The sequence below is a fragment of the Cricetulus griseus genome (assembly GCF_003668045.3).
Source record: "Cricetulus griseus strain 17A/GY chromosome 1 unlocalized genomic scaffold, alternate assembly CriGri-PICRH-1.0 chr1_1, whole genome shotgun sequence".
Taxonomy (NCBI): domain Eukaryota; kingdom Metazoa; phylum Chordata; class Mammalia; order Rodentia; family Cricetidae; genus Cricetulus; species Cricetulus griseus.
Window position 1 is genome coordinate 186,323,187 of NW_023276807.1, and position 15,394 is coordinate 186,338,580.

General features: G+C 45.5%; 1 protein-coding gene across 5 annotated transcripts in view; it reads left to right on the plus strand.

Annotated features, from left to right (window-relative positions):
• The window catches only part of Wdfy4 (WDFY family member 4), a 233,016-nt gene that overhangs the window by 107,455 nt on the left and 110,167 nt on the right, over positions 1–15,394 (plus strand). For all 5 annotated transcript variants that reach the window (XM_027389479.2, XM_027389481.2, XM_035452661.1 and 2 more), the window contains 8 exons: positions 2,357–2,521; positions 5,383–5,586; positions 6,132–6,246; positions 7,754–7,911; positions 8,414–8,652; positions 10,956–11,077; positions 12,822–13,007; positions 14,638–14,774. In XM_027389479.2, coding sequence (XP_027245280.1) covers positions 2,357–2,521; positions 5,383–5,586; positions 6,132–6,246; positions 7,754–7,911; positions 8,414–8,652; positions 10,956–11,077; positions 12,822–13,007; positions 14,638–14,774 — 1,326 coding nt within the window. The remainder of the gene's footprint in view (positions 1–2,356; positions 2,522–5,382; positions 5,587–6,131; positions 6,247–7,753; positions 7,912–8,413; positions 8,653–10,955; positions 11,078–12,821; positions 13,008–14,637; positions 14,775–15,394) is intronic.

The following is a 15,394-nucleotide window of genomic DNA, read 5'->3' on the forward strand; positions in this document are numbered from 1 at the left end:
AGAGAGAGAGAGAGAGAGAGAGGGAGAGAGAGAGAGAGAGAGAGAGATGAAGGCATGCACACACACACATTTAGTTTTTTTCATCTTTCCTAAATTTATTCATTCTACTGGAAGACTAATATGCAACTAATTTTTGAAATATCTGAGATGTATATTTTCTGTTTGTAGCCTGAGGAGTCTGTTGTCCACTCAACCAATTAATGTTATCAAAAAAAAAGCAAACAAAAGTGATGATATACACTCATGTAAAGTGAAAAAATAGCTGTAGAATGTGCTGAAGGAAATGAAAGCATAAGCCCAAATGTTTATGATGCATTAGCAAACACATTAAATCCACATGTTAAGGATATTAGTTTCACATATAAGTATCGGAGGCAAAGCCACTCAATGACTGATCTAATACAATGAGAGTGCCTGCCATGAAAGTGACTTTTGCAAATTTCAGTAGATAAACATTTAAAGGAATGAGAGACAAAGTCTGAAATTTAAATTTAAGAATAACTCTAATATCTATCTGAAACAGTTGTCTTTTACTTTTGGTAAGAAATTTTCTTTGTTTGTTATCACACCCTTGCCAAGTGTCATATAGATCAGTTTGTCTGTTCTTGAACTCAGTGTTCAAGAACTGGCCACATTTTCACTGTCAGGATTGGTGGTTTGTTTGTTTTTCATTTTATTGTATGGGACAGTCTTGTGGAATCAATGACATTGTCTTTACTCTGGGTATGTCAGAACTGAAACTGTTCAGGTGAATTCATCCAAGCAGAGTCCCTGGCTGCTGGACCCCAGGGGCACATGTATTCAGCATTAGTGCCATATGCCCTGACCTTCAGGAACCTCTGTTGAATGGCAGATAAAATCCAAGTTCCTCTTCTAAAGCCTAAGTCCTGTATTTCTGACCTCATTTTCTAGCCACTTCTGCATTTACCCCAGGCTAGTTACTTGAAAACACCCATACAGCTACATTCTCTCGTGTCATCCCCACGACAACAATCTTCTAAAATGGGCCTATCATGGTTCTCAGTTGATGGAACTAGAACCCACGGTGCAGGGAGAGTAAGACTCATCCCAAAGACATGGCATTATTAAGTGGCAGAGGCAGGACTTCTTCTGGATGGAGCTCTGCAAACTCCTTTCTCAGCACTCATCTTTTAAACCCAACATCCAGAACCCACAGGAGACCCAGATGCAGGCTGTTGTGGAGACTTTCTCCCTGCCTACTTGCTCCAGCCCATCTCAAACTCACATGGGGCCTGGACATGTGATTCCAGGGGCCTCCCATGTCTTGCCTTTTCCTTCTACATACAATAGATTTTAGTTTTCCAGTGTGAGGACAGTCGGGACTCTCTGGAGCACTTAGCAGGACATTCCCACCCAAGCACACCAGGTCAGGACTGAGGGACAGGCTACTGGGGAAATAAGGAATCCATGTATGAGACAGGTTGCAGCTGAACAATCAGGACTCCCACAGTAAAGGCACCAGTGACCTGTAAGTCATTTGGCGCAGGCTGAGTGTTGATTTTGTGTGTTGGTGCTGTTATGCAGGGAAGAAGCATAAGGCCAGTTAATTTCAAGTTTCTGTTCAGAATAGCAAGACTTCAAACAGTGCCTGGGGCATAGGACTTCTAGATGGGCAACTGAGTATGTTTGACAAGGGAACCGAGGTCCAGGAAGGTGTTGAGATCAGTCAGAACTCAGATAGAGGAGGCTCAGTTGTGTAGCCTAGAGCAGAGGAGAAGAGAGCAGAGTGAGAGGAAACGAATGGCCAGATACAGCACTGGGGATCAGCTCAGGACAGCACAGAGCAATCCAGTCCAGGCCCCTGCTTAGCAGGGGTAGATAGGTCTCTTCAAGCCCCACTCAGACAAGGTAGGCCCCAGTGTGGGTCAGGGTGGAGTCTCTAGTGGGGAAATTGGCTTTGGGCTGAGGAAAGCTGTGCTGAACACTGACAGGTATATTCCTCCTCAAGTCCAGAATGCCAGGTCCATTAGTGCAGGGATAGTGTGGGGACACAGCAGACTCTAGTAAGTCTCCTAGGTTCACTCTTGACTTTCACATACTGGGTAGTCTTTGGTGCAGTTTTTAGATGCAAAACAAAGGTAAACATGGAACCTATTCCCTAAAGATTTGGGAGTGAGGGAAGGATTGCACGTAAAATGCTTAGAACAATGCCCACATCTGTTTTGTGACCAATGCCTACTGCTACCCAGCTGTCTTAGGCAGCTGCCAGCAACATGTTATATGGAGTCTCTGGAATTCTGGCTCCTCTGTCTCTCTCAGATAATTCCTCTGTCCCTCTGTCATGCTGCTGCTGTATGCTGGGCCCATTTCAGTGTCTCACAGTGTATGTCCTCAGCCCCCTGCAGGTTCAGGAGAGTGTGTCTGGGAGCAGACACTTCCCAGCAGTATTCTTCAGTTCCTTGGCCTGGTGCATCGCTCCTACCCCCAGGACCCAGCATGGAGGACCCCTGACTTCCTACAGACGTTGGCCATCATCACTTTCCCCCTGGAAGCCCAGAAGGTAGGACTTGCCTTGTTCTGAGGCCCCAGGGTAAGCAGCTATGAACATCATCATCCTTCATGGGTGAAGAACCAAGTACCTCCCTGACTCCCAAAGTTAAAATGCATGTTAAGCAACTTGACTGAACACGGAATAAACAACATGGGTAATTTTCCTTTTCTTGGCTGAGGCAAAGCTCAAGGTCAGTTTCAGCTGGAGTCCAGTTTTTTGTTTGTCTTTTTAGTTGTTAGAAATCTCAATACTGAGATATTAGATCATAGCTCAAATCCAAATATATAGGAACTATGTACCACCCTGGTATTGGGAAACTAGGATTCCATGTCAGGGGCCTCTTGCCACCTGTTCCGCAGACAAGGAATAGGTATTGCCATTGTTTTACCTCCTATCTTTTGTTCTCAGCACTTTTTGTTTCTTCAGCCCCTTTGGACCTGACTCAGGTCTTTTTCCAGGCAGTAGGTTTGTGAGGGTACAACTCAAAGCCAGATGAATCAAGAAGAGAGAGGACACAAGGACTCATATAGGTCTGGAAAAGGAGGTCTTGAATCTTGACTGCTGGAAGGTTAGAGCAGGGGCTTTAGGAAGACAGGTGGGTTTGAGACAAGGAAGCAGTGCCAGGTCAAAGGTGTGTGAATCAGAGCTGTGTGGGATCAGGTGGATCCCAGCATTGGGGAGCTGGGTGAAAGCAAGAGTAGGGAGTTGGGGCAGAGGATCAAATATAGGAAGAAGGACAGAAATCTACACTTCTGTTTCAACCCTGGTGAATTAGGGAGCTGTAATGTTTGTTTGCAAATTGTAACAAGGGCTAGAAGGGCATATTAGAAGTAGGACCCATGACCCTTGACTTTCACAGAGTTGAGTGTAGAATGGCTGGCTGTGCATCACCACATCCTAAAAAGCTAGTGGAGTGAGTGAAGTCCCCCAAGACAGCTCCTTCCAGAGGTGTGTACATGGTGACAATGCTAATCTCCTGAGTCCCCTGGTACACAGGTTTGAACCTGGTTCTCTGTGTAACCCAGCAGCCCCAGATGAAGGCAGTGCCAGAAAGAGAGCACAGAGACTCATAAAGCAACATGCCCTCTGTGTCCTTAGGCTAAGTGTGAGGTCCTGAGCCCCATCTGGCCAAAGAGTGGCAAGATTGAGAAATGCTACCTTTCCCAGGATTAGTAAGTGGCAGCCTTCCAAGCATGTGTCTTTCTATTATGGTCAGCTTAAAATAAATAGCTGGCTAGGACTGAAGAGTCTAGCCAGTGCTCTGTTTCGATGGGATCTGTATTTGGAAGTGTTACCAACCTCAGACAGAACTGCTGTTAGACATTAAACTTGTTTTTATCCGTTCCCAACATGTGCTGAATTTTTTCAGTATTAAATCATAAACAATGCATCTAAACAGTATTAATGTTACATTAGGCACTCATGCGGAGATGATGAAATATTAGGGGGGTGGGCAGATAGTATATGCAAACACATTACCATTTTCTAGAAAGGTGTGTTGCATCTGGGGACTTTGGTATCTTCAGGGGTTCCTAGAATTGATATCCATGGATGCTAAGGGACAACCACATTTAGTTTAAATAAAGAGATCAAAGATGAGTAAAAATGAGAAAGTGATCATACAATGGTTTGACAAATTCATATAAACTCAAGTAACTCACTAGAAAATTAAGAGTGAAAAATCCAGAAAGACCCAAGGAAACCCCACAGCTGCCTGAAGCTGGGAGAGACTCACATGGAAGGGCCAGGTGACCTGGATCAAGCAGGGAGAAGGACAATACCCTCCTCAGTGGATCTCAGGCAGGGAACCAGGCCCCAAAGTCCGTGGCCGGGCAGGCACTGTGACCTCGGTGCTGCCTCAGCCTGTGTCTGGACCAGGTTTGGCCTCTGTGGAGTTGAGGGAGTTTTAGCCAAATACACTCTAACCCAAGGTGCTTCCTCTACGCAGTCACCTGCCACTTCTGTGGGAGGGAAATAGAGGAAGAAAGTCCCTCCCTCCAAAAGTCCATTTCTCCAGCCAACAAACATCCCAAGCTAGTCTCTTCTTAGGTCCTCTGCTCTGGTCTTAAAGAACTCCTCGTCCTACTTGGCTTTGACTAAGTCACCCTGCCAGGCCTTTGTTGCACAGACAATGTGACAGAACCTCCTTTTGCAGGCAGCCGGCGGCCAAAAGCTTTCCATTTGCTGTGAATTTATATGGCATCTTTCCAGTCAAGGCCTCACAGAGCTAATTAATGCAGTCACCACCTCCCTAGGTGCCATTAAATTCATTTTATGGCTTAATTAAGAATGGCTGCATTAATTTTATGAATGAGCAAAGGGAGGTGCCAACAGATGAAGGCACATGAAAAGTTCACGGGGCGGGAGTCAAGAGTCCCTGGCCATGTGTCCTTGGGTCTGTCATTTGGCCTCCTGGCATCTCCATGTCATCCTGGCCTATCTAGGGGAATGAGCCCTGCCTGGTTTGAGTTTTACAAATCTTCAGTGAGAACCTAAATGCCAGACAGCTTTGGAGATCAGGGGAAGATTCTCCAGCTCTGCTTCTCTGTCCTCACCAGGGGGTGCTGTCTGTCAGCATTAGCAGAACTGGGGCAGGTGGAGGACTGGGAGCTGAATCCCAGAGCCGACACCATCACGCCCCGTATGGCATTCTAGACCTCCTTGCTGGTCTCTGACTCTGTGGTTCACAAAGTGCAACTCAGACAGCTGTGGCCATATTACAAACAGTTTAGTCCTAGGCCAGTCTTATGGCACTGCAGAACAGGTTTCCATGCAAGAGTTGGGCTTGATGAAAATCCTACCCACAAAGTAGCTTGTGGAAAAGGCTTCCAGGCAGGGCCAACCACGCTGCTATGTCATTTGTCTTCCAGGAGGCAATGCCTGAGTCCTCTAGAAACACCAGCAGTCCTGGGGCCTCTGCTGAATCCAGCAGTACTGCTGAGGGGTTTCAGACTTCTTTCATGTCACATCCAACTCAGAGACAGCTGAGAGAGTTCATGCAAGTCCTCTTGAAGGAGCTACTACTTGGAGTGTCCAGCCCCAAGCAATGGCTGCCCTTGGAGGTGCTCCTGGAGGTAGGTTGTTGGACTGTGTACAGTGGGAGGGGACTGGCCCTCAAGGACTGGAGAGACCAGATAACCGCTGGGTGATTGACTGTTAGTACTACAGAGGCCTAGTGTAGAACCTGTGAACCTCCGGCCTTGGGGGAGAAACAGATGTGAGGTCTTTGGAAGCAAGTATTTTGTGGAAGTGATTTATATGTGGGTACTTGAGAGAAGGGGAAGAAAAGCAGAATTATAGAGCAGATGCTTATTTGGGGACGGTCTCAGATCTGGTCCCTGGGAAGTGGCTGACTTTGTTCCAGAGTTAACTTCACCTTGAGATACTTGCCAGGTGCCCATTGGCTGTGCACTCCTCAGACTTGCTTCTTCACTCTGGGAGAGGGTGTCATCTCCTGGATGAGGTGTCTGGGTCATCAGAGGTCAGTGTCTCAGTGCCTCAGAGAAAGCCAATCATGACTGGGCAGAAGCCCATACTCACCAGTCAGGCAAGGCATGTGGTTACTGAGAGGACATGGTGATTCAGTGGCTGCCATCTCAGGCCCAGGGCATGTTTTCAGGCCCCTCCAGATGGTGTCTCCAGTCAGCAGAAGAGGGACTTCCAGTCTGAGGTCCTACTTTCTACCATGGACATATTCTACGTCACAAGTAGGGGTAGTGTGCCTACCCCAAGAGGTAAGTGGTTTCTGCATTCTCTGTTCCTGGTATTGGGCAGCTCATTGGTGGCCAAGATCCCAGGCTGAGTGTTGCCACCCCTGGCAGCATGTCCATCTCTGCAGGCATCTTCAGCAAGCATCTGTTGCCCCCTATTGACACAGATTCCATTTTCTATGACACAGCTGTTATAGTTGGGCCATTCTGAGGTCGAAACTCCTCTGTCTTCTGGGTTCAAATAAGTCTCCTCTGACTTCATCAGAACCCTGACTTATTACTTCAGGAATGTGAGATAACTGAACCTAACATACTCTGATACTACTTAACCATGATGATGACAGATTCACTGCCCAGTAAGCATTTCTTGAATGAAAGGCCTAAATGAAGATGCTGCCACCATCCCTCAACACTTGAGACCTTAGTTACAGGATGGCTGAGGCTTCTTCTCAAAATCAAGCCCATATCTCCCTAACCCACCCCCCCATGTTTTCTGAGCCCACAGGAATCCCATATGACACAGCTTGCCTCTAGGATTTTCTCCTGCCACACGGTGTGGAAATCTGTTTGTGTCTTTCTCTTGGTATCTAACCAGAGGAGGGTAGGGGATGGTATAGGCAGAGTGTTGACATGACAACCCAGTGTTTATGTTGGCTCTATCTCTGGATGGCAGTGTGACTGGGTTGGGGACCTGGAGGGTAATCTTAGCTAACTCATGCTGGTTCTGGGAATCATCTGAGATCTCCACACACTAAGGACAACACGCTGCCTGCTGTGCAAATGAGTCTGGCTGTCTGCTTTTTGATACACTCTTTCCTCAGTTGCTCTAGTTTGCTTTCTATACTGTGATAAAAGACTATAGCCAAACTGTACTTGGGGAGAGAAGGGTTTGTTTGGCTTACACATCCTTATCACATTCCATCACTGAGGGAAGTCAAGGAAGAAATGCAAAAAGAGAATATGGAAGAATGCTGCTACTGGATTGCTCCCCATAAATTGCTCAGTTTACTTTTTTATTTACCCAGGACCATATTCCCTGGGGCCCTAACACCCTCAGTGGGCTGGGCACTCTCACATCAATCATTAATCAAGAAAATGCCCCACTGACTTGCCTACAGGCTACTCTGATGGAAGCAATTCCACAACTGTTTTCCTGTCCCAGACGCCTCTAGCTTGTGTCAAGTTGACTAAAAGCCAGCCAGCACATGTGTCCAGTCTAACGGCATGGCCTTGGGTCCCCTTCTCATCTGCCTTGAACGTTCGGCTCTCCTGTTTTCATGTTAAAGAACCTCCAGAAGAAACATTATTTTGCTTGTCTTCTCATCCCCCAATTTCTATCACTAGCTGGCTTAGTCTAGATCAGTTTGCTTTGAATAAATATGTGTTCACTGTGCACCTACCAGAGACCCCATCTTCAGAACATCGCAGCACACAGGTGACTAGGACACGGTCACCACAAGGGATTTGTAGACTGTGGGTGGAGAAGCCCATCAGACTATAATAATCAGTCTGTCTCTCCATACCCCACCAGGAAGTACAGTGCCTCAGCCAAACCCAGAAGCTGCCGCTGCTCCTTCCCTTGCAAGCATTTCCTACTTCACCCAGAAGCTGGTGGAGAAACTGTATAGTGGCATATTCTCAGCAGATCCCAGGCACATCCTCATCTTCATCATAGAGCACATCGTAGTGGTAAGAAGCTGGGTCCCCGGGGTGCTGAGAAGCCGCCTGCTTATGAACTGGGAGTCTCCTGGCTCTGCTGGATCTTCCTTCCAGGAGTTGAACCAGAATCCAGAATAAGTGGGGGGGGGGGCTCTTAAAGTCCTGAAGTGTGGTCTCTCAGACCCAGTCCTGCTGTCTTGCCTTCGGCATTCCACACACACAGCCCTTAACCAGAGGACATTTCACAGAATTCCTTCCCATCCTGCAGCTCTACGGTCTTTCTTTCCCCCCTTGAGTGAAGTGCTGAGCCATTGGAGGAGATGACATAGGTACTGCTTAGGGCTGAACATCCAACGTCACTTAGTCTCCTCATATTGACTAGTCTTGAGTCTCTACATTAACCATTGCCCACTCTATAAGGAAGCTTCTCTGACCGAGTAACTTTTCAATGCCATTGTTTCTGTTGTAAACTGGGTCAGTGTGTAAAGTTACATGTTTATGAGTACATGTGTGTCTTATTTTGGTGGTTCAGGTCATCGAGAACCCATCTTCCCAAAGGGACACCGTCCTGAGTGCTTTATACAGCAGTTTGAATAAAGTCATCCTGCACTGCCTGTCCAAGCCCCAGCAGTCCCTCTCTGAGTGCCTTAGCCTCCTCAGGATCCTGGACTTCCTACAGGAGCACTGGGACATTATCTTTGCCACTTATAATTCCAACGTCAGCTTCCTGCTTTGCCTCATGCATTGCCTGTTGCTGCTGAATGCAAGGAGGTAAGATCTGAGGCTTTCTTCTCTGTGCCAGTGGTCAGTGCAGAAAAGCAAGGTGCAGAAGGGAAGGATATCTGGTGGAAAGCAGCCTTCTGTTTAGCTGGATAACTGAAGCCTTGTGCAGTGTTTGGTAATAGCCAAACCATCCCCAAGTCTGTGTGAGGCATCAAAAGAAATGTACCTATTTCCACAATTCTAAGATATTGAATTGATTTCATTTTTTGAGGCAGAAGATGCAAACATTAAGCATACACATTGATTTTTTTACATAGCCATATTTCAGAAACATTAATATTTGATAAATGCAATCTTAGTATGAAAAAATTCATAATTCAGTGTACCATACAAGCTAGAAATAATTTTCTTTGCAGAAAACTACACACAGTATGTATGGGATTCAGAACAATATCAACAAATTCACTTGCCTAACAAACACTACCATACTTTTGTTGAATAGGCCCTCTCTCTGGAAGTCCCATTTGAATCTATGATGCTTGACCCCATGTATGTCCAACTCATCTCCCTGAATATTTAGGTGGAAGATATTTATTCTTTCATCTGAAATTCTTGGTACCAGATATGTTTCATATTTTGGATTTAAAATATTTTGGGAATATTTGCATATATTTCTATCTATATATGCATCTCTCTGTATATATGATGTATGTATGTAATTATGTAAAAGGAAATATAATGGGTATGATACCCAGAAGTAAACACCATGTTCATTTATTTCAAATATACCTTACATGTATGACCAAAAAATAATTGTGCACAGCATGTTTGATTCTATGGGTAGCCACCACATGAGGTCAAGTGAGAGAATTTTCCACTTTAAGTATCATTTTGTTTTTAAAAGCTTCAAATTCTGGAATCCTTTGAACTCCAATTGTCAGGCAGGGGATGCTTGGGAGCTGTACTGAGTGCATCGAGGAAAAGACAGCAGGCTATTAGACTTGGTGCTGTCATTTCATCTTTCCTTCCATTTGTTGAGATTGGGTCTCACTATGTAGACAAAGCTGCCTCACACTCACAGCAATCTCCCTGCTCCAGCCTCTTGCAAGCTAGGATTCCAAGTGTTCACTAGCTTCCCACCATCTCTGAGTTTTATATTTTAGAAGTAACTTAGTCTAGCCTCAGACTTGCTATGTGGCCGAGGTTGGCCTTGAACATCCTCCATAGATGTTGCCTCTACCTCGATGGTCCTATAATTATTTGCATCTATCACCATGCCCAATGCGGCTTTTCTGGATCATACTTGTGTCAGAATAAATTATAAGTTTAAATGCTAGGACTGACTCAGGTTAACTCTCTCTAGGAAGCCAAGCATTGTGTGGGCATCTGATTCCAGCCTACAGGAGGTTGAAGCAGCAAGATCATGAGATAAGGGTCAGCCCGCACTAAGGAGAAGCCTGAGGAAGCCTCCATCCCAGAGGGAGACTTGTCCTTCCATCTTTTAATTTGAAAAACATCCATTTTCAGTGTATGGTTAACTCAGGAGGCTTTTGCTTGTCTCTTTATGTGGGAACCCAGGCGAGGGGGATGGAATACCCTTCTCCATACTGGGAATGGCATTCTCTCCAGGCCCTTCTGCAGAACATTTTATTCTCTAAATTTTATTCAACAGTAGTCATCCTTGCACATGGGCAGATTTTTTATTTCTATGTTTGCTACTTTAGATTTGAACTACAGATTGTAAGTACTTTTTCTGCTGAGAAGGCTGAGAAGGGCTTCCAGAAGAAGGCACATGGCTGTAGCATGAATGGGGCCATCACAGTTTGAGGTTTCTGGGGAGTCCAATGTGTGAATGATTGTGTTCCCATTAGAACTGAATTACGAAGTGTGGGGGCCCTGACAAAATGAAAATATGAAGTGTATATTTACAAATTACTAACGTTTTCAAGACAGTAATAACAAGAGTCTTTCAAAGTGTAAGACCCAGTGCAGATACAGGCCCTGGAATCTAGCCCCAGTACTGTGGGATGACATCAAAGCCCAACAGAGTCAGATATTAATGCTTTGGGAGTTCTGATGACAGGACAGAGGCTCTAAAAGATGAACCAGAGGCTCTGCTGGAGACACAATTAGGGTTTCACAAGCTAGGACAACTTCGAATGATAAGGCATTTTCCTGCTGACTGGAAAGCTACCCGCTGTGGACATCATCATGACGTATTTTTTTTTTTTAGATTGACATGCTTTTCTATGTTGATATATACTGTTTAAGGGGTTACCTCTTGCAATAAAGAACCAAGGCATGGTCCTGAGGAAACTTGAGTTTACAGTGAAGTTTTTCTTGTTTACTAGTTACCCGGAAGGATTTGGATTGGAGCCCAAGCCCAGAATTGCTCCTTATCATCAAGTCTTCCTTTCTCCAAATGAAGACGTGAATGACAAAAAGGAAGAAGGCCTCCCAAGCTTGAGTGATGGTAAATTTTGCTGGGTTTTCCATGCTGGAATGGGGTTGGATGGCAACAGCTGCAGTGTTGGATTTTCCCATGTATTGTTCCCAAGCGAAATATGAAAATAAGATGAAAGAAACTTCCAGAGGCCTGGAAAAACCCTAGAAAATCCTAGAGGGGTGAGATAGCATGGCAAGCTGGGAAGAAAGACATTGGAGTGATCTGTGTAGGCTTGATAGAATAGACAATGATGGATGAGAGGATAGATGTATGAATGGGGGATAGGGGAGTGGATGACAGGACGGGAGGAAGGATGGATGGATGGATGAATAGAAGGTAAGATGAAGGGATGGATAAAAAGATGGGGAGAAAGCTTAGTTTACTTCAATCCATTGACTCCTCACTCTTTATTTGAAACTGGCATGCTATCTCAACTAGTTCAAACCAGAACCTTGCTACCTCTCAGAATTGTTAGTTTATATATATACACACACACACACACACACACACACACACACACACACACACACACACGCGCGCGCGCGCGCGCGCGTGCGCGCATGGCAATCACATCCACATGTCTTGACTGAGATGGCTCAAAATTCTGCCGCTTGACTTGAAGTCTGTGCCTTTTGCCTTGTGGCACCTTGTAATATAAAACATCAGGATGAACACAACTGGACTAAGGTCATAAAGGCTCCTAAGCCTTTCCAGTTTCAGAAGCTTGTGGCTTTAAACTTTGTATGAACACTGTCAATTTAAAGCATGAATGGCTCCACTCTGGAATTTGTTAGCAGTGGAACAGGTATCTATCCCTGTTGGGTTAGCAAAGAGACTCTAGACCTGAGGAGTACCTCAGTCATTAAAATGATTGCTGAAAAGACATGAGGATCTGAGTTCTGGTCCACAGTGGCAAATATCTGTAATCCCAGCACTAGGGAAGTTGACACAGGAGGATCTTGGGGGTTTACTGGCCAATCACTCTAGCCAAACCAGTTCAGTCAGAGAAAGAGTGAAAGGCATCCAACACTGATCCCTGGCCTCCACACAGTCACACATGTCTGGATGCACCTGTACACACACACACACACACACACACACACACACACACACACACACACACACACACAGAGAGAGAGAGAGAAAGAGAGAGAGAGAGGGAGGGAGACTCTAGGAGATGGATGCAAGAGGGACCAGTGGTTTAGGACTAGAGGAGTTTCAGATGTACTTCAAGGGACTAGGGACTTGGGTGTACCAGAAGACTGGCTGAAGACATGTCTAAGCCTCAGATAATCCACAGGACTGAGAAGGGCAGAGTCTGAGAAGCAGATCCAATGCTAGGAAAGAGGACTGGTCCACCTGGGCACAGCCTTGCATTTGGGCTCCATTCCCCAGATGCCAATGTATCTAGTTAGGTTAGGAGAAGGTGCTTAGGGTAACCCCTAAGCTACTGAGGAGTCACATGTAGGATATCACTGTTATCTGACAGAATTGGGGATTGAAAAGAGACTCCTTGATCCCTTGATATCATTTTCTAGATTTGGGCATGAGAGGCAGGTAGGATTTGGCGGTATGTAGTTAGGTATGAGAAGAGGGAAGAATCCAGTTGACATAGATGCTGGTATCTTTGACTCTACATACTGACTTCTGGGGGGAGCTTGCCAAGCTGAGGCAATCATCAAGATATTATGAAGTGATATTCTGTCTTGTGGCCCTCTTGACCCTGTTTGGGGAAGGCCACCCTCACTGTGCTATGTACTCTCTTTGTTAGTCCAGCACAACATCCAGAAGTCAGTGAGGACACTCTGGCAGCAGCTGGTGGCACAGAGGCGACAGACACTGGAGGATACCTTCAAGATGGATCTCTCTGTGAAGGCTGGGGAAAGCGAAGTGAAGATTGAAGAAGTCACCCCACTCTGGGAGGAGACGTTGCTCAGAGCCTGGCAGCATTACTTAGGTCTCTGTACCCTCAAGTCATGGAACTCCTGGGGTCCCATAGAGCCAAATCTAACAAGGTTCCATTCAAGGCCAGAGCTGTTTCTACTCAGGGCTTGACCTAGAGCCAAGGCCTTTTCTGTTTCATACCTTTGGTGGGTGTGTTGACATCACTGAAGCATTGCTTATCTGTCCTCACAGAGAATGAATGCTGTGTTTGCCCACTGGTGGAAAGGAAGGCTGGAAGTACCAACCAAGCAGGCAGTTTGCAATAGTCTCTTCAAGGGACTGGTGACTGGTTCAGGGCTCTGGCTAAGGCTTGGGAGATTTTGAGCACTACATCTGGCCTTGAGGATCACCTCTCAGATTTGAAATTCTGCTTCATACACAGCAAGCAGCCTTGAGCTTCAGGTTGTGAACTGGCACTTCATGAAGCCCATGACGCCCCTTAAAATAGTGGCATGATAGTGACCAAACATTTTGCTGTCATAGTTACCAATCCAGCAATGAGATTTTAATTTTGCTCTGGGGGAGGTTTTGAGATGGTGTCTTCAAAATTCATGTGTTTCTTTCAAGTCTTTCAATACCACAAAGTTACACCATCTTAAGACTTAGCTGTTGGCATGCCAATTGCCTTACCGCCCAGAGGCCTAGAGCCCTTATCTAACTGGTCTTCCAAATTGTTCTGGAAAATGTGTGAATATGTCTTTCTTGGTCCATTTGTGCTGCTTGAATAAAAGCATACATTAGATAACTTATGATTAACAGAAATTCAATTTCTTAGAGTTCTAAAAGCCAGGAAATCCAAGATCTAGGTGTATGAGATTCACTGTCTGGCAAGGGATCTGTATGCTTCCAAGTCAGAATTTGTTGCAATATCCTCCGCGGTGTGTCTGGGCTGTTGTGTCTTTACTTAGCGAAAGCAGTGGATGGATAGAGAAAGCCTAAGCCCATTTCCTGCAGCCATTTTAAAAGGCATTAATCCATCCATGAGGACAAAGCCTCATGACTTTGCCACTTCCCCAAAGACCCTTCCTAGTTTCACAGTAGGGATTATGCTACAACATGAATTTTGGAGGGAGCATACTCAAGCTATAGCAATATGTGCAAGTATAATTTGGAGTCGCGATATCAGACTGTATGCAAAAGAGAAGTGCAATAAAACAAGACACATATGTCCATGCAGATATAGAGGAGTACAATGCTGAGATTGACTCTGGAGCTCTATTTGCCTAGCAGTCATGTACTGAACACTTCAAATGCTCCACGTTCTTTAAGCACATTAATTTAGGCCACCCTCATGACATCCAGCAGGTCTGGATTCTTCTATCCCCATTTCATACTATGAGAACACAGAGGTTTATTAACTCTGGGAGGTCGCTTATCTGTTCTTATGTCTCAGTAGGCACCAACAAGCTGTGGAGCGAGGAGTTTGGACCAGGTCTAGGGACCCCACAGGCCACATACGTTTCTTAGTGAAAGGAACATCAGAAGATGGCAGTGTGCACCCACGACATGGGATGCTTCTCTTTGGCAGCAGGCATGCAGCATCCAGGCCCTAGAGGGCCCTTTAACAGCCAAGCCAGCTGTGGAACTGATGTGTGCTCTCCCTTTCAACTTCAACTCTGAAATCTTCCTATTTCCTCCCACAGCATCTGAAAAGAAGTCACTGGCCAATCGCTCAAGCCTCACATACCACAGCAAAGTGACTTCATGGAGTGGGAGTCTGTCCTCGGCCATGAGACTGATGCCAGGGAGGCAGGTGAAGGACCCTGAGTGCAGGGCAGAGGTGAGCCTTGTCCTGGGAGACATCTCAGGCATCTCAAAGCCCGGTTGTGGTGTCTCCACTCTTTTCTGTTTGCCACTGGTAATCGAATCCACGATCTCTGAGTGTTCGAGGGTGTGCATGTGGCTTCAAGTTGGAGCTGTGTATAGAAAAGCCAGGTCTAATACTGGCATTAATTGGAAATGGCTGTGAGTTACTCTTCAGTACCACAAACAGGTGTTCTTGGAATGCCTACATTTTAAAAAACAAATTCATTTTGAAACAAGGAGAACATGTTTAAAAATTTTAAAACCATCTAGACTTCCCTACACTGGTCACCCAGTTGGAATGGGTACAGAAGGTTCTGGAAGGAGGGAGTAGAAGGCTCCCCATTTCACACTGCATTGAAACTCAGCAGCCTTCACACCACATCCATCATTCATCTTCAGGAGCTGCCTTTGTCGTTACCAGAAGGCACAGTTCTCAGGTACATATGTACGCTGTGATGTCATAAGATAAGAGCATCAACTATTTGCCCTGGGGTCTGTTTAATTATTTTTAAAAATTAATTTTGATTATTACAGCTGATTACACCTCAGTGAGCAATGTAATTGATATTTTCTAATGTATCCCAAGGAACATTT